Source organism: Saccopteryx leptura, chromosome 3, assembly GCF_036850995.1.
Source record: "Saccopteryx leptura isolate mSacLep1 chromosome 3, mSacLep1_pri_phased_curated, whole genome shotgun sequence".
Taxonomy (NCBI): Eukaryota; Metazoa; Chordata; class Mammalia; order Chiroptera; family Emballonuridae; genus Saccopteryx; species Saccopteryx leptura.
The window spans coordinates 63935242-63952303 of NC_089505.1; the positions used below are offsets into that span (position 1 = coordinate 63935242).

General features: G+C 55.0%; 1 protein-coding gene and 1 non-coding gene across 3 annotated transcripts in view; both read right to left on the reverse strand.

Moving 5' to 3' along the window:
- Nucleotides 1-195: 195 nt before the first annotated feature.
- The window catches only part of SYMPK (symplekin scaffold protein), a 40936-nt gene continuing 24069 nt past the window's right edge, over nucleotides 196-17062 (reverse strand). Inside the window, exons 13-27 of one of the 2 annotated variants that reach the window (XM_066373801.1) lie at nucleotides 15731-15881; nucleotides 13385-13620; nucleotides 12332-12413; nucleotides 11979-12092; nucleotides 10896-11043; nucleotides 9788-9948; nucleotides 8360-8468; nucleotides 7946-8046; nucleotides 7257-7347; nucleotides 6155-6256; nucleotides 2556-2743; nucleotides 1476-1652; nucleotides 1176-1271; nucleotides 615-947; nucleotides 196-475 (exon numbers count right to left, since the gene is read on the reverse strand). In XM_066373801.1, the coding sequence (XP_066229898.1) occupies nucleotides 290-475; nucleotides 615-947; nucleotides 1176-1271; nucleotides 1476-1652; nucleotides 2556-2743; nucleotides 6155-6256; nucleotides 7257-7347; nucleotides 7946-8046; nucleotides 8360-8468; nucleotides 9788-9948; nucleotides 10896-11043; nucleotides 11979-12092; nucleotides 12332-12413; nucleotides 13385-13620; nucleotides 15731-15881 (2275 nt within the window). In that variant the 3' untranslated portion in view covers nucleotides 196-289. The remainder of the gene's footprint in view (nucleotides 476-614; nucleotides 948-1175; nucleotides 1272-1475; nucleotides 1653-2555; nucleotides 2744-6154; nucleotides 6257-7256; nucleotides 7348-7945; nucleotides 8047-8359; nucleotides 8469-9787; nucleotides 9949-10895; nucleotides 11044-11978; nucleotides 12093-12331; nucleotides 12414-13384; nucleotides 13621-15730; nucleotides 15882-17062) is intronic. The other variant, XM_066373802.1, reaches the window with a different exon arrangement.
- Nucleotides 15256-15419, reverse strand: LOC136401746 (U1 spliceosomal RNA). The gene has a single exon (XR_010750747.1). It is a non-coding gene; the product is annotated as a U1 spliceosomal RNA (small nuclear RNA).

Here is a 17062-nt window from a genome sequence, read left to right on the forward strand (position 1 = left end):
CGTTACCAGGGGAGGGCGCGCAGCCGCGCCGGGGCCAGAGCGCGTTTCTGCTTTCTGCGCAGGCGCAGCCCTGGGCCCGAGGGGTTTCCAGTCTTCCCGGCGGTCAGGTCGCCAGCGCTTCCTCTGTACCGCGTAGTCCCACGGCTGACCCACAGCAGAGAAGAGACAATATCCACGCCCCAGACCCGCGATCTGTTCCTTTTTTTAAATGATTTATTTTTTTTTAAAGGCAAAGTACCGCCCCGCCCTCCGCCTGGCCCACTCCCCTTCCCCGCCTAGCCCCGTCAAGTCAGCTGTTCCCCTTGGTCTCGGGGTCCCCAGCTTCCTCTGTGGCGGAGGTGGCGGCGGAGGCGGCGGCGGCAGCGACAGTGGCAGCTGGGCTGGGCGTCTTCATGGTGTCTTCTGCAGCAGGGGTGAGGGTCTGGGGGCTCCTCTCTTCCTTCGAGGTCAACCCGCCGCTGGCTGCTGCCTCCTGCTGACAAAAGGGGAGCCGGTCAGACAAGCTGGTCTTGCCTCCAAGCTTTTGTTTGCGACATACCCTCCCCACCGCCCCAACTTTACTCCGGAACCCTGGTATTTTTCTTCCTTTGCTGTCCTGAGGTTATCATCCCTACCTTAGGTAGGGGCCCCTCAAGACTCGAGTCCAGCATTGAGGCCTCCGTCAGCCCCGAGTCGTCCTCCACGCTGATGAAGATGGCCGGGGTCTCACACTCAGGCCCCTCCTCCCGGAAATCTACAGCCTCTTCTGACTGCTGATGGCTGGGCCTCGCCGAGGAGGAGGACGACGAAGAGGAAGAGGAGGGGGCTCCCACTCCCCCAGGCTTCAGTTTCTGTTCCTCCTCCAGCTGCCGCTTTAAGGCCTTCTCCTGGGCCAGCCGCAAGCCGATGAGATCCTGAGGGGGTCGGGGGGTGGGGGCCGGTGCCAGCGCTAGTGGCTCCAGGTCATCCTGGGGGTGGGGAGGGCACAAAGAAGCTCAGAGGTGACTGGGGGCTAGGACCCAGGCCGCTCTCAAAAAAGGGTGGGAAATGAGAAGACAGAAGCCACCCTGAGGCAGACAGCAGAATGGGCACTGGGAGGGGAAACTTCCCCCACCCCACCTTCCTTTCAGCAGGAGCCTCCCAAAGAGACCGAGGTTGCTGGGCCAGGGAGAAGGACAGGGGCTGCAGACCCTCACCTCTTCCGAAGGCCCTGCAGGAGTTTCCTTGGCCTCCGGCTCCTGCTTTCCACTGGCCTCCAGGATGGTCATGATGGAGTTGGGGATGTGTGCTTGCTAGGGGAAGAGCAAGGAGAGCTCTTCTGGGGATGTGGGGGTGCTAGGGAGAGCTCTAACCCAGAGACACTCCAGGCCCCTGGTTGGTCCCTGACCCCCCAGAAGCCTTGACATTCTGTGGCACTGTAGGGCTCCCCTCTGCCCACCCCCACCCAGCTCCCAGGGCTGGCCCCATGCCGCCATCCACCCCACACCTTGGGGTACCTGATGGGGGGTGAAGGAGCGGACATGGGCTAGCAGGGGCTCCCGGAGCTCAGGGCACTTGTCAAAGACGGCACTCAGCTGCTGGGGCGGCAGCTGCAGGATGACCTGGAAGCTCTGGGGCTTGGTGCGCTGACAGCATTTGATGAAGCCCTCCCACACCTTGGGGTACTTCCACACCTGGATGGGGCAGGGAGGGAGTGGGCATGAGGGGGCACACAAGCAGCCACCCCAAAACTGGGAGAAGGATCTTGCCAAGATGAGGCCTTGCTGTGACTCAAATCCCTACTACCCAACAGATTCCTGAGCTACACATAGCCCTGACCTCCCTCCTGAGTTTTTTAACTTTCTGTTCAAGATACCAGCAGTTGGGACATGAGACCAACTTGGGGAGAAGAAAACTAAGAGTGGCTTTTTCACATTGGTCTCCCTGGGCCAGGCCCAGGCTATAAATGTGAGCAGTGATTGTCTCGTTACATCCTCACAGTGCCTCCAGGGGGTGCCATTAGGCCTGCTAAACAGATGATGACCAGGGAGATGCAGGGACTCTTCTGAGATCACTTGGGTAACCAAGGGCAGAACCAATATTCAACCCCAAGTCTGTGTGAATCTGCTTTTAACTTCTAGCCAGATGTTGCAAGGTGGCTGCCTATGGGCTGAAGGCAGTCTGAGGGCTTGTGGATGAGGTTTTGTTTCAGCATGGTATTTCTAAAAACTCAAGATTTCTAACTTCTCTTAAAAACTGGACTACTTTTCAGCTCTAGGACGCAACCTGCCTGGATACACAGTGGTAGGGGGCAACGGGCACCTCTCCTGGGATGTGCACCCCTGAAGTCTACCACCTAACTGCCCTCACTCATCAGTGTCCCTCTGTGGCTGAATTACAGCCCCAGGAACAGTTTTATCTCTGCCAAGAGCAGGGTCAAGAGGCTGGCCAGTCGGGGTGGAGCGTGCTCTCATCCTGGCTTCCTCTGGGGCACAGGAGGCAGGCTGCAGAAGCCTGGGGCTCAGCCTCAAAGCTGTCTCCAGTGCCCTGCTGCAGTCAGTCTGCTGCCTGGGGACTGGGTGGTCGGCGCAGGTTACCTGCTTCATGATGAGGCGGGACAGGATGTTCATGACGAAGCCCCCTAGGCGGGGGTACATGGTCAGGGACTGGATGACGGTCCTCATGAGCAGCATGGGCAGGGGACTCTGCTCCATCAGCTGCTGCATCACCACGGCCAGCACCTCGGATGTATACACGTTCCGCTCCGCAAAGCACAGGTTGGTGGCTGCGAGGAGGCGGAGAGTGGGCCTGTCCTCTTTGTGCAGCTGCCCCCCAAGGGGTGGGAGCTCCACCACCTTTAGAGACTCAGCCCTACATTTTGCCTGTGCACACGAGACCAGACCCAGCCCAGACTTGAAGCTCCGGGCAAAACAGAAGACTTCTCTCATCCAGCAGGTCTCTTTCTGAGTGGACACTGGCCTGATTCTTGGAAAGCCTGGTGGCTTGGACCAAGGGGAAAGACATGGCCAGCTCCTAGAAGCCCCACACTGGACATAGTGGGCAGACCATGGTCCTTTCTCTTTGGGGACAACCCTTTGAAGGGCTGAGGCATGAAAGACATGTTAGTTGCTGGGGACCCATTCCTGCCTGACTTGGGCAACATGGCACATCCACCCCTGCTAGACAGGGAAGGCAGCTGTGTTCTATAAGTATCCCCAAAGTGAACAAAAGAGCCCTCCACCAGCTGGCCAAGGGACTGCCTGCTCCCAACCACAACCAGAGGATGTGGAGTCAAAATCTGGAATAATAGGGAGGGAGGGGAGGGAGGAAGAGGCCCAGGCACACAGTAAGCTCCGGGCTTAGCACCCAGGGCCAGCAAGGCCAGGAAGGCTGGCACAACGCAGCACCCACAAAGGCTTTGGGGTCTTTTCCCTCAGGAGTGGGTTGTGGTACCCCCAAATCAGTGGGATAGGCAGTGCTCCAATCCATTGGGCTAATGGAGACCCCATGAACTGCTTCTGAAGCCCCACTTCCCCAAACACCACTGGGCATGTGAGTCTGTCAACCAGGAAGTCTTTATTGAGCCAGAAGAAAGGCCCCCAATCCTTGAGAGGCTAATGCAGAAGAGGGGTGGGCACCTATAAGGAATAGGCAGGAGGTCTCATAGGGGAAGGGGTAGGATGAAGGCATTACAGGCAGACAGGCAGGGAAGAGGCTGGATGGGGGACAGGGCAGGTATTTAGGCTAAAGGTGCACAGGAGTGTACAGGTGAGGAAAGTGCCAGATAGGACCTACCAGACACCAAAGAAGCTCCTCCTCCCCCTCCTCACTTTCAGGTAGTGACTGGCTCCTGCCTATTCTGCCTACAAGCCTCCAGAATCAACCCTGTTTCCTCCCCTCCCCCTGCTCTACCCAACCACCTCCTGGGCTTCAACTCAGCCTACTAATCCACCTTTCATACAAGTAGACTGAAGGGTCTATTGAAAGCTCAACCTGACCCTGCACCTCCCAGAGGCCCTAGAGAAATCAAGTCCAAACAACCACTGTGGCTTGGGACTCCATGTGGCATGGGCTCTCAAGGATTACAAGCCACACAAACTCATTTCTTGGCCTTCACAAATGTTCTTCCTTTCTCTGGGATCATCTCATCTTTTGCTGTCTCACCGCTAATCCTGTGGCTTCAGCATCCCTCCTCCAGGAAGCCCTCCTTGATATCCCTCCCCAGAGAGGGTTGGTTGGCCCCTTTGGGCTCCCCGTCCCAACCTGGCTCACTCTGAGCTGTTACTGTCTGAGGATGGTTTGATACCCCTGCAAGGGCAGAGCGGAGCTGTCTCTTTGCCTGCTGTGTTCTCACCACGGCCCACACAGGGCTGAACAAGTGCTCAGTGAGTGAATTAACTGCTGGACTAGACCTGAAGGCAGGTCTCATTACAGAAAAACTCACCAAGAAAGGGTTGTTTAAGGGACAAGTGAATGCCAGGAATGACTAATGATACTATTCAGCTACTGTGGATTCTGGCAGTGTGCAAAACAGGGCTGGACTCTGGATCTGGAGCTTTAAGTCAAGTGGAGTTATCAGGGCCTGAGCAGAGAAATGTGTTCCGGGAACTGATTGGAGTTGGGTGCTGGGGACCCAGCTGGTAGGGACAGCAGTGGAAGGCTTGCTGTGACAAACAAGTGGGGTCCTCCAGGCCAGGCCTTGCCGCCATCTCCAGGGGCCTGGCTCCTGGCCACCAGTGTCACCTGTAGCAAGGTCCTTTTGCTCTCTGGGCCTTGGTTCCCCCGTGTAAGATCAGACACTAAGTCTGGGTCCACGAATGGGCTCAGTGGGGTGGTGGGGTCTGTGAAGCCCCTCAGATTGTACACAGAACCGTGTGAGCACACCGCTCTTGGGACTGAGCCAGTAACTTTCCTGTGATCAACAGAGGAGCCAGGGGGTATAGAGACTGCTGCCAGACGCCAAGCTTCCAAACCCTCTCATGAGGGGCCGAATCCAGTCTGAGGCTTGTGGATGAGGTTTGTTTTTTGTTTCACCACGGTATTTCTAAAAACCCGATTTCTAGCTTTTCTTGAAAACCAGCCACCTTTCAGCTCTAGGATGCATCCTGCCTGAGAGCACAGTGGCGGGGAGCAAGGGGTGGCCTTCTAGTGGCCTTAGTTGCTCCTCACCTGTAGTGTGGGCCTCACGTTTTCATCAAGTCCTCGCCTGACCTAAAAGTTTCAGAGGAAACTCGCTGGGAAGGCTAGGGAAGTCACTGAAGAAGCTCATTCAGGCTAGACGTGAGACTAAAGTAGCAAGGAGGGGCAACCCCCCTTAAAGGAGACAGGAGGAATCAAAGGACAGTTGTCTTCTGAGTAGAGCGACGGACAGTAAGGGTGTCCACCTCCACCCCGTGGGAACCAGAAAGCCCCTCTAGGGAGGGAGCGGAGGGGAGTGCTGAGAGCTGAGGGAAAGGTCTTCCCACCGAAAAGGTCCAACCACGGGCCTGGCAGGACTGGCATTCCAACTTAGGTCTACCGACTTCAAATTCTGTTTTTCCTACTACACCACTTAGGTTCTTTGTGGCCCTCAGCAAGTTACTCAACCTCTCTGGAACCTTCCATTTCCTTGTCTATAGAATGGAAGTCCACATACTCACCAGGTAAGGGGTGGTGTGGATTGGCAGGTAGGCCTGCAAGGCACTCAGGAGAGCCTGGCTCAGAGTAAGTGCTCAGTAAACAGTGGCAGCAGCCACCATGAGACTGCTGATTGTGGTCAGCCTGTTCGTTTGTCAGCAATGCGCCCCCCCTACCCACGCTCTCCTGTTGCAACTGGAGCCCAGACTGGACACCGCATCTCCTGGTCCAACCTGGGCCCCAGCGCCCCCTGCCACCCCCCCACTAGGTAGTGGGCTCTGCTTCCTCCATTCCTGGGGCTGGGGCCAGACAGCTCCCTGACTTTCTTGAAGATAACAACTCTGTGCCAACACACAGTACGTGTACCATGTTCTTGGAGGGAGGGAGGGAGGGAAAGGAGGAATGGAGGGAGGGAGGGAAGGAAAAAAAAAACAAGGATGGGTGTCGGAGCTCTGAATCGGGGCCAAAGGTGGCATAATCACTGACTTAGCAGATTCCAGCTTGGAGGGGGGGGGGAGGTTGAGGTTCTTCCTGGGTCCAAGGCGGCTAGACCACTTAAGGGGGTGGGAGGGTGCCTCACCTTTGATGATGGACTTCATGTCACACTTCGCAGAGTCGATGTTGTGTAATGCGATCAGAAGTTCTCCCGGGTTCAGGGGGGACAAGGCCGAGTTTCCTTCACCTGCAGAGGGAGAGAGTGCGGAGGGGGGAGGAGACAGCATGGAAGCCTAAGTGAAGAGACATCAGGGTCCCCCAGACTAGGAGAACGATGAAGAGGAGACACCCTCTGCTTCAGTGGGACAGGAAGGGGTCGGGGGACAAAGGGCAAAAGTAGAGGGAGAAAGAGACTGAGAACATAAAGAGGGGCCCAATGAGGGAGCAGCTGGAAAGCCATGCCTCCAGGAACATCCTTTTCTCACAATGGAGGCCTTCTCTCCCTTCGCCTGCACTCAGGTTCCCCTGGTTAGGGCAGTATCTGTGTTTCTCTCCCTCCCACCAAGCGGGGCCCCAGGAAAGCAGGGCTAGGGTGAGCTCATGGCTGGGGCAGGGCAGCAGCCCTGCAGCTGCACTCAGGCTCGGGCTCCGCTCAAAGGGAGCACCTGACCACCACACAGCATAGCAGCGCTGGGGTAGATGGCACTGCAATTGCCATTTCAAGGGTCCCAGACACTCGTGTGTGCGCGCGTGCGCATAAGTCACCAGGTTGTCTGGAACAACCCCAACAACTCTAGCTTCAGCCACTGAGCTAGTTTTCCTAGGTTAGATGCCCAGTTTCTTCTTGACCATTACAAACAGTATGTGCCTCACCCACACGTAGTGTGAGGGGGTTCAGGCAAGAGCTGAGGAGCGGCAGGTGTGCCTGAGGGGGACAGAGACTGGGAATAGCTGGGTCCCCGGAAGGGAAGATACTATTACAGAGTCAGACCCCAGTCCACAATTTTGCCCCCACTGTGGTTGAAACCATCATCTAAATGTCACAGGAGGGAGGCCTGGGGACTCTGGGACAGATGCTTCGACACCGCCAAGTCTGGGCGGCAGCCCCAGGGAGCGGGAGCCCTCTCTCTGAACAGGGAATCACAGCCTCCCCAGCATTCTACACCTCACTTCTGGACCCCTTCCTTCTGCCTGACCACTTGAGGGGGCCTCCTGGGAGAGCCGATGCACAGGGAGCTGTTACCTACCATGCTGGGTGCCCAGCAGGCGGTTGAAGACCTCTTTCACCACAATGGGGTTGAGTTTGATGAGCTTTGGCAGAGCCTGGATCACTTCTTTCTACAGAGGCGGGGCAAGCGAGGCAGGTCGGTATGCCCCTCCCACTCTAGACCAACTACCCCATCTGCTCACCCCGGGAGGGGGCGGGGCAAGAAAGCTCCGCCCACTGGCGCTCTCCTCCTCTTGCTTCCTCTGGTCCCTTCAGGGATGAGCTTTCCCCGCAGTACACTGGCCTGACAGCCCCTGCCTCAGCGCTCCCCACCTGAGCCCCTGCTCTGCAGTCACATGCCCCCTGGGCCAGCTCACTGACTCCCCTGCAAATGGAGTGCGTTTTCGTCACCCTCTTTATATACAAAGTGGTCGAGGCTCACCCAAGCACATGTTTGGGGTGGGGGTGGACTTCCTACATGCTGGGAACAGATCTAACTCCGTGGTTCCACTTAGGCCTCAGGACAAGAGAAAACCACCACTCAGAGAGGAGATAGTCTTGCTTGAAGCCACCACAGATGAGGCCAAGACTGAGCTGAGATTGATTCCTGGTCTGACAAGCCCCAGAATATGCTCACAGAACATCTAACATGGATACCCAGTGGCCTGCCGCCTCCAGGTCCCCGCCCTGCCATATCACCAGGGGGGCGTCGCGCATGCAGTTCCATACCTTCTCCAGCCCGTTGAGCACAGGGATGAGGAAGCGGACATCTGGCAGCCGCTTGTGGTAGAGATCCCGGACCCGCTTCACCAGCTCTGGGGAGGGCGGGACTGTAGGCGGAACAAGAAGGCACAGGTATTGGGGGTGGAGGGGGCGGGCGGGCACTGCGGTGGGGAGAGACTGGTGGGTGTGTGGGACAGTAGGGCAGGAACTAATTCCCTTTCAGAACAGGAATCCCTGGCCCTCGGTTTCTCGAATGCATCTAACCATACACTGCTCTAAACAGAGAAACTGAGGTCCAAGGATGGGGTGAAACCATTTGGGGACCCAACAGCCTTAATCCCCAGGTCCCGGGAAGAGGAATTGGGGAAGGTCTGGGCAATGGAGGAAATGGATGACAGACGGGGGTCCCTGTAGGAGCACCTTTGTCTGTGAGGCTGTGCAGACACCTCGTGACCAGCGTCTCTGCCCCCTTGGGGCAGTTTTCCACCAGGAGCAGCAGCTCTGGAGAGTTCATGCCCATTCCTCGGATCTAGACGTGTAGAGGGATGACAGGGAAGGCCTGAGGGAGGGCTGGGTGGTGTGGGCAGGACAAGGGGGCTCAGGGTAAGAACACAGAGGCCCAAGTGTCATGGGCAAGGGGGCTGGGGGGGATAGTGGGACTTGGGTACAAACTGGTGACAGAAGATCTTAAAAGTTTTCATTGCTAGAAAAGAATTTTGATGGATGTTAAGCTTACTGCTGTAACTGTTACACAATATATACATATATTAAATCATTATGTTGTGTACTTCAAATACGTTAATTTCATCTCAATAAGATGGGGGAAAGGCTGGTGACAGGGCTCTGAGACAGAGAAACCTGGGGGAAGCGGGAGAGGGAGGGCAAAGGTATCTTGGTCTCTTCCACCGTGTCACACGGATACACTTCCTGCAGCTCTCGAGCCCACGCCAGCACCAGCCTCCTCTGTGCCCTCTAAACATTGTCCTGAGGGAACTGACATGTCTGCCCTTTAGGGGTCACACTCTAGGGGGCTCACCGTGAAGACCGGGAGAAGAATCTGCTCCCTCCTCTCAGTAACACATTACCCCCATGTTATAGGACAGGACATGGTTGGTTCTGGGTGGCAGGCATGTGGAAATTAAGAAACTATACTCTCCTTTTGATTGTTGAAAAATTTCCATAATAAAAATATATCAGGGCAGAGATATAAAAAAAGTTTTAAATCCAGCTGCTTGCAGGGGGGAAGGAGGGTGGGGGGAGGTGGAAGAGGGTACAGGGGGATAAATGGTGATGGAGGGAGACTTGGGGTGGGGAACACACAATCCAGTGTACAATGTGTTGTAGGATTTTGCACCTGAAACCTATACAATTTTGTTAACCACCCCAATAAATACAATTTTTAAAAATCCAGCTGCAATTGGCAGGACATATATTACGGATTTCAGGTGCCAATTTGCAACTGCGTTGCCTCTTGTGGGTGCCCCTCTTGTGGGTGGCTCCAGAGGCAGGGCAGGTTTAGCTCATAAATGATATGGGTGACGTGTTTACACAGAATCCCTACAAGCTCAGGGGACTGCCAGTCCCATGTTTACTGAAGGGGTGCAAGTTCGCACTGAGGCAGAATGAACCCAGCTCTGTCCGACTCCAGGCTCTTAACTGCAGGGCTACAGCTGTCTTCTCATGAGTGATGGACATCTAGACGACCCACAAGCTAAAGAGCAGCTCTGCCTGGAGTGACAAACCTTAGTGCTTAGCTCACACAGAGGTGGTGATACCAGGGTAGGGGCTGGAGTTAGGGACTCAGCCCTGCCCATGACGAATAGAGCCTGGTGAGCTCAGGGGCCTCACCGGCTGTTCGATGACCCTCAGCACCGTCCGCTTGATGTCAGCGATGGCCTCAGTGTACACAGCTGCCAGTTCGTGGATCAGCTTGTGGTTCTGAGGCAGGAGGGCCAGGTAGAGGTACAGGCACTGCTTTACTGTCTCGTCGGTCCAGGGCGCTGCCACCTCTGATGGGGCAGGGGACAGGGTCAGGCTGGCCCCACTCTTCTCTCAACCCCTTCCCATCCTCCGTGTCTGCTCTTTGGGGGGGGGGGCACTGAAGGGGGTTGGGACTGGAAGCACTCAGCTCTAGGGCTGGAAACCAGTAACCAGGAAAATGGGCTGGGACCAGGCCTGCTCCCCCTTCAAAAGCCTCTGCACTGAGCCCCCACCTTGTCTCTTCTGACCACCAATCCTCAGTGCAGCCAGGTCCTTCTCAAGCGCAGTCCTGCCCCTGCCCCTTTCCTGCTCGGAGCCTCCAGCCCCCATGACTGCCCTGTGCCCATGGGACAAATCCCCAGGCCCCCTGGGGTGCCCCTGCTCTGGGGCTCCCTGCTCCTGTCACAACCTACTTCTGACAGCTCCCCCCCAACCTGAGCCCTCACTTTGGAGCCTCTGCGGCTCCTTCGCCTGGAACACCACCGCCCAGCTTCTCTTCCTGTGACAGGCATCCCCTGGGCCTCATGCAGCCAGTTTCTCTCCTGGGACATCTCCCGGGAGCCCAGCAGTCCCAGGGCTCTTGTGCTCTCAAGAGGCCGTATGCTTCCCTCCACAGCCTGAACTTTCCAATCTAATGGTTCATTTTCTTGGGGCCAGGTCTCCCCATCTTAACTTTGAGGGATCCAGGGCTTTGCTGAGGGAACGAGCCTGCGATGATCCCTCCTGATCCTTCCTGAAGCCCCGTTATGGGCTAGCTCTCTTACCTCCAGCCCTCAGCCCAACTGTCCCCTCCTCCAGGTCACTCTCCCTGACCCCGCAGGCTGGGTCAGGCGTCCCTCCGGGCTCATGAAGCCCCTTGGTTTCACTGTCCTGGACCTGCTGGTTCTGGTTATTACTGTCTGGCTGCAGGCTTCCCCAGCAGACTGGGCAGGGCCCAGTGTGGGCTTAGTACACATCTGATGAATCTGCACCAAACCTGTGTCCTTGTCGGCTCCAAACAGCACTGATGGCGGGTTGGGGTGGACCAAGAGCTGCAGGTAGTTGAGGGCAAATTTCTCCACATACTCTCGCAGCTGCTCCTTCTCATACATGCGCTTGATGAACAGCAGCGCCTGGGAACGCACCTGAGGGGAGTGGCAGCAAGCTGGCCACGGGGGACACAGCTGCTCCGAGCGCAGCAGCACCCATGTGAACAAGCCCAATCTTGAGAAAGGCCAGGCCCCGCTGAGTTACCCGTGCCCAAGGCTGGGGACCCACTCAGGCCCCACGTCGCCTCACCACCTACCTGCAAGGCTCCACCTCCCATCATTTCTCGCCTTGCTTGCTATGTGCCAACCAGAATGAGCGTGCCTCAGTTTCTCAAAAGTGACAGCACTGTCCCTGGCTTTGAGAATTGACACAAAGGCTCCCACTGCTTGAAATGCCTATCACTGGCGATATCCTGTTTCACTGACATCCTCTGCTGGCAGCCACAAGGACTGGTAGCTGGTCCTGCACACTGCTTTGTCCGCAGCAGCGCCACAGGGCTGACCAAAGCGACCAGCGAGGGTCTGCTTAATGAATGGTAGCATGACGCCAGAAAAGGAGCTGGTAAGAGGCTGCGGCAGGGGCATTCCCTCTGCCCAGAGCACAACCACCGACTGTGTTTCAGGTCCTGGCTCACACGCCCTCCTTCAACTGCCTCCCTGCCCATCCCCCACAAGAGGGGTCAGGGCTGCCAGCTACAGGCGCTGCTCCACTCCTCAGTGTCCTCACTGCCTGCTGATAGGTCACATTGCTCCTGTCCTGGTCAGCGTCCCGGGTCCCAGCACAGCTCCAGACTGTAAGAGGAGCTCACTGACTCGGTGGATTACGAGCGAGAATGGGACCGCCTTTCCCGGGAGGGTGAGTGCACATGTGTGTATACTCTAAGCAGCTTCATGACATCATAAATGGAAAAAAACCCCACACCCAAACACTGATGCAAAAAAGGCACCTTCCTAGGGACTGTGGCAAACCAGGCTGGTTAGTCAGGATAGGAGGCTTGCAGGTAGCCCAGCAGGGGACAGTGGGGAGTCACCTTGTCCTTCTCATGGGAGCTGAGGTCCAGCAGGACATGCAGGTACTGAAACTGGCGGGACGGGCGCTTGAAAATCAGGTCTCGAAGAGTGGACATACCCAGGTAGGTGCGACTCTGCAGCAGGAGGGAGGGGACCAGAGCTCAAGCCGCCTGCACCGAGCTTCTGGGATGTTCCCCTGCCTTGCTCAGGTCTGGTCCTGTCCTCACAGAACCCCTTCCACCAGGTCTAGGCTGTGTGCCCCTCAGACCCCACACAGGGCTGCCCCCACCACAGGCTGCCGCGAGCAGGGCTCCCACCAGCACCACGATGCTGCGAAGCTGGGCACAGAGGGAGCTCTGCTGCCCTGCCTCACCTCGTCCTCGCAGTACTTGCGAATCACCTCCAGGGCACTCTCTGTGATCAGTGGTGCCTCCAGCACAACCTTGGTGAAGATCCTGTCAGAGAGAGGGACAGGGACCGGCTGCAGAGAGGTCACTCAAACCTGGTGCCAGAGCTTGGAGGGGAACAGAGCCGAGTTCAAACGCTGCCAGCTGGGTGCCCTGGGCAGACTTCACCTCTCTGAAACTTTGTTTCTCCCCTTTGTCAACTGGGGCTCCTACTTCTGCTCATGTACAGCAACAGGAGGGATGACGGCAGTGCAAGGCGGTTGCTATTTTAGATATGGTGGCCACAAAAGAGATAACATTTGAGTCAACACAGGTGGGAGAGAAGGAGCAGCCATGCCGTGAAGGGAGGGCATTCCAAGTAGAGAGAACAGTAAGTACCAAGCCCTGAACTTGGCATGTTCAAGGAACAGAAGACAGAAGGCCAGTGTGGTTAAACTCTGGGGGCAGCAAGGAGCAGAAGGGCAAAAAAAAGAGGCTAAAGAGGTAGGAAGGGATTGGATTCCACAGGGCCTCAGAGTGCAGAAAGGAGCTTGCAACTTATCCAAGAGGAATGGAGAACCGGGAAGGCTTTCAGGGGAAGACAGATTTACATTATGAAATGTCACCTGGTGCTGTGTGCTGAATGCATAGATAAATCGGAGGCCGAGGACAAAGAGAAAGGTACAGAACCAGTTTAGGCAAAAGATGGGGATGGAGTCAACACCCCAAACAAGCCTACGAGGCAGGCACCGTTATTTATAGATGAGAAAACAGAGGCCCAGAGGGTGAGTGACACAGGTCAGTCAGTCAGAGAGCAAACAGCAGAGCTAGGGGTCAAGCCCAGGGTGTGCGACCTAGAGCCCACACTGAGCTACCTCGTTCAGGCCTCCAGTCAGTGGGGAGAAGTGAGACACAGGACGGGCACATGGAGGACTGACTTGGATGGTGATGAAGAGGGCAATGGTCAGGAACCAGGAAGACAAGGCAGGGCAATGGAGGGGGACATTTGGGGACAGGAGGGTGCAGGGCCGACCCCTCACCCATCCTTCTGGTCTGGCTTTTCCTGCAGGCCGGAGAGCAGGCGGATGAGGCAGTCCTCATACTTGTCCAGGGTGCCCGAGGCACCGGCTGCGAGGTAGGCGTTGTACTCCTGGTAGAGCCAGGCGAAGGCCAGGTCCAGGCGCGCCCGCACGTCCTCCAGGATGAAGGACAGGACCTCAGCCTTCAGGCCCGAGTCGAACTGTGTCACGAGGCTGGCCAGGATCTTTACGCGTACCTGATAGGACAGAGTCAGCGTGGAGGTGTGCAACCCCAGGCACCCCGTGATCATGCAGTGAAATGTCTCCTGCCCAGGCTCAGAGAACCCCAATGTAGACCTGCTATTAAGTGAGAAAGGCAAGCTGGAGAACCTTATGTCCAGTAGGTCCCATTTGTGGGGGTAAAGGGGGGAATGAAAAGAGAGAAAAAAATCAATCATCACAGAATAAAACCAGGAGTAGTTCTCATACACTTAAATACACAAAAAGATCTTGAGGGCCCTGGCCGGTTCGCTCACTGGTAGAGCATCAGCCCAGTGTGTGGAAGTCCCGGGTTTGATTCCCAGCCAGCACACATAGGAGAAGCACCTATCTGCTTCTCCACTCTTCCCCTTCTCCTTTCTCTTTATCTGTCTCTTCCCCTCCTGCAGCCAAGGCTCCCTTGGAGCAAAGTTGGCCTGGGAGCTAAGGATGGCTCCATGGCCTCCACCTCAAGCACCAGAATGGCTCCAGTTGCAACACAGCAATGGTCTAGATGGGCAGAGCATCGCCCCCTGGTGGGCATGCCGGGTGGGTGCACACGGGAGTCTGGTTCTCTGCCTCCTGGCTTCTCATTTCAGAAAAAATACAAAAAAACCCAAACAAAAAAGATCTTGAAGAAGGTCCTGCCTAGTTAGCTCAGGTGGTTAAGTGGCGTCCCAAAACAACAAAGGTTGCAGGTTCAATCCCCAGTCAGGGCACACACAGGAGCAACCAATGAATGCACAACTGAGTGGAACAAATGAATGCTTCCCTTCCTCCCTCCCTTCTTTCTCTCTTCCTCTCTATTTTTAAGATTTTTATTTTTATTTTTTTCGAAGTTTTTTTTTTTTTTATTCATTTTAGAGAGGAGAGGGAGAGACGAAGAGAGAGAAGAGACATAGAGAGAGAAGGGGGGGAGGAGCTGGAAGCATCAACTCCCATATGTGCTTTGACCAGGCAAGCCCAGTGTTTCAAACCGGCGACCTCAGCATTTCCAGGTCGACGCTTTATCCACTGCACCACCACAGGTCAGGCAGTTTTTTATTTTTTATTTTATTTTGTTTATTCATTTTAGAGAGAAGAGAGAGAGGAGCAGGGGAGGAGCAGGAAGCATCAACTCCCATATGTGCCTTGACCAGGCAAGCCCATGGTTTCGAACCAGTGACCTCAGCATGCCTGGTCAAAGCTTTATTCATTGAGCCACCACAGGCCAGGTTCTTGTCTTTAAAAAAAGAAAAGAAAAAAAAAGCCCTGGCTGGATAGCTTGGCTAGAGTGTTGTCACGGAGAACAGAAGTTCCTGGTTCGATTCCCTGATCAAGGCACATACAGCAGCAGCTCAATGTTTGTCTCTCCCTGCCTCTCTCTCTCAAAAATAAAAAATTAAAAAAAAATCTTGAAGAATTTCCCTAAGTTGTACATTGGTCATCTGTGGGGAGGGGAATGGGACGCAGATAAGTCTATAGCCTTAAAATATTTTTTAACTGAGTATGTACGTTAATTAATTAAAAATAAACTTCAGAAAATGGGAAAAAAGTCAATTGACTGAGGTTAAAATGCCAGCAAGTGGCAGAATCAGAATTTAAATCAGCTACGTCTAAAGCTAAATAAAAAGAATAAAAATGTATTTGTTTTTCAGGGAAGAGTGTAAATGCAGTCCCCCTCCCAACAAACTATGCAGTTGCATTTCCTACATTTGGGGAAATTGCAGGGGTCGGCACAGCTAGAGTGCAGCAGACAGGGCCCACCCTGGGAAAACCACCTTCGTGATCACAGTCTCTCCACTGCCAGGATGAGTGTGAGAACAAAAACAATGCTAACCCCATAGAAGACCACAACAGCAGCCCTCACCATGGGCCCGTCCCTGCAGCCAGCTGGTGCTGAGCGAGCACACATGTGGGCCCAGCACTTCCTGTTCCCATCACCTGCATGGAGCTGCTACCATCGCTTCCATCTGATGGAGGAGGACAGAACTGAGGCCCGGACAAGTAACTGGCTCCAGGCCCTGAGTGACTGAGCTGGGAATTAGAGCCATGGAGGGGCCGTCTCTCCACTGACGTAGGCTCTGGGAGAGGGACTGGAAAGGTGGACTTGGGCAGGGCGGGGCACACCTGGGCCGCCCCGCTGCAGGCCACAGCCTTCTCGGCCCGCAGGATCCGCTTCACAGCGCCCAGCTTCATGGCCTCAACCTGGGCGTCGGTCAGGGGCTTCAGTACATCGCTCAGACGGAAGATTTTCTTGCGCCCTCCGGCACCTGCCAGCCTATGTGGGAGTTGGACAGAGACACAGACTCAGAACATCCTTTCTGGAGCTCAGGCCCCCCTGGGGACTCTCCAGGCCATAGAGAGACACCCCCCCCCACAGGCTCCCTAACTGCTCCCTGACTGAGGAATGGCAGGGCACACAACGAGAAGGCAGAGAATGCTATCTTGTTTTGATAAAGGGTGTCTCAGGGAGAACAGCTATGATGAGACAACGAGGAAGTGGAGATCTGAATGAAGAGAGGGGACAAGATGCACAAATTCTAGGCAGATGGACCAGGAAGTGCAAAGGCCTTCAAGTGGAAACCTGTTTGGCTGTTCAAGAAATACCAAGAGGGGAAAAAAAGAAATGCACCCCCATGTTTATGGCAGCATTGGTCACAATAGCGAAGATCTGGAAACAGCCCAAGTGTCTGTCCGTCAGTGGACGAATGGATTAAAAAGCAGTGGTACATATATACAAGAGAATACTATGGGGCCATGAAAAAGAAGGAAATATTACCTTTGCAACAACATGGATAGACATGGAAACTATTATGTTAAGTGAAATAAGCCAGGCAGAGAAAGAAAAATATCATGTGACCTCACTCATTTGAGGAATCCAAGGAACAGTGTGAACTGCGGAATGGAATTAAACATGAAGGGAAAGGGGGAGGGAGTTGTAGGGAGGGGGGACAAGGGAGATGTTTAGGGGAATATGGGGGAGGGGGGATGCATTCAGAGAGATACTAGAATCTATATAAACACAATAAATTAAATTAAAGAAAAATACCAAGAGGGAAGCAGTGGGCTTGGAGGGGCAGCAGATCAGGCATGGCCCCCTGACTGGATACTGGGTAGGAACAGGCTGGATTTGGGGTCTGTGTGTGAGGACGGTAGTAACGACGACAGTGATGGTCACAACCAGCAGCACTTGGACATGTTAGGCACCATCATCTCTCTCAACCCTAACAGGTAATTATCTAACCACAACTGAAAATCTGACTTTTTTTTTTTTTTTTTTTTTTTTTACAGAGGCAGAGATAGACAGGGACAGACAGACAGGAACGGAGAGAGATGAGAAGCATCAATCATCAGTTTCTCGTTGCAACTTCTTAGTTGTTCATTGATTGCTTTCTCACATGTGCCTTGACCGCGGGCCTTCAGCAGACCGAGTAACCCCCTGCTGGAGCCAGCGACCTT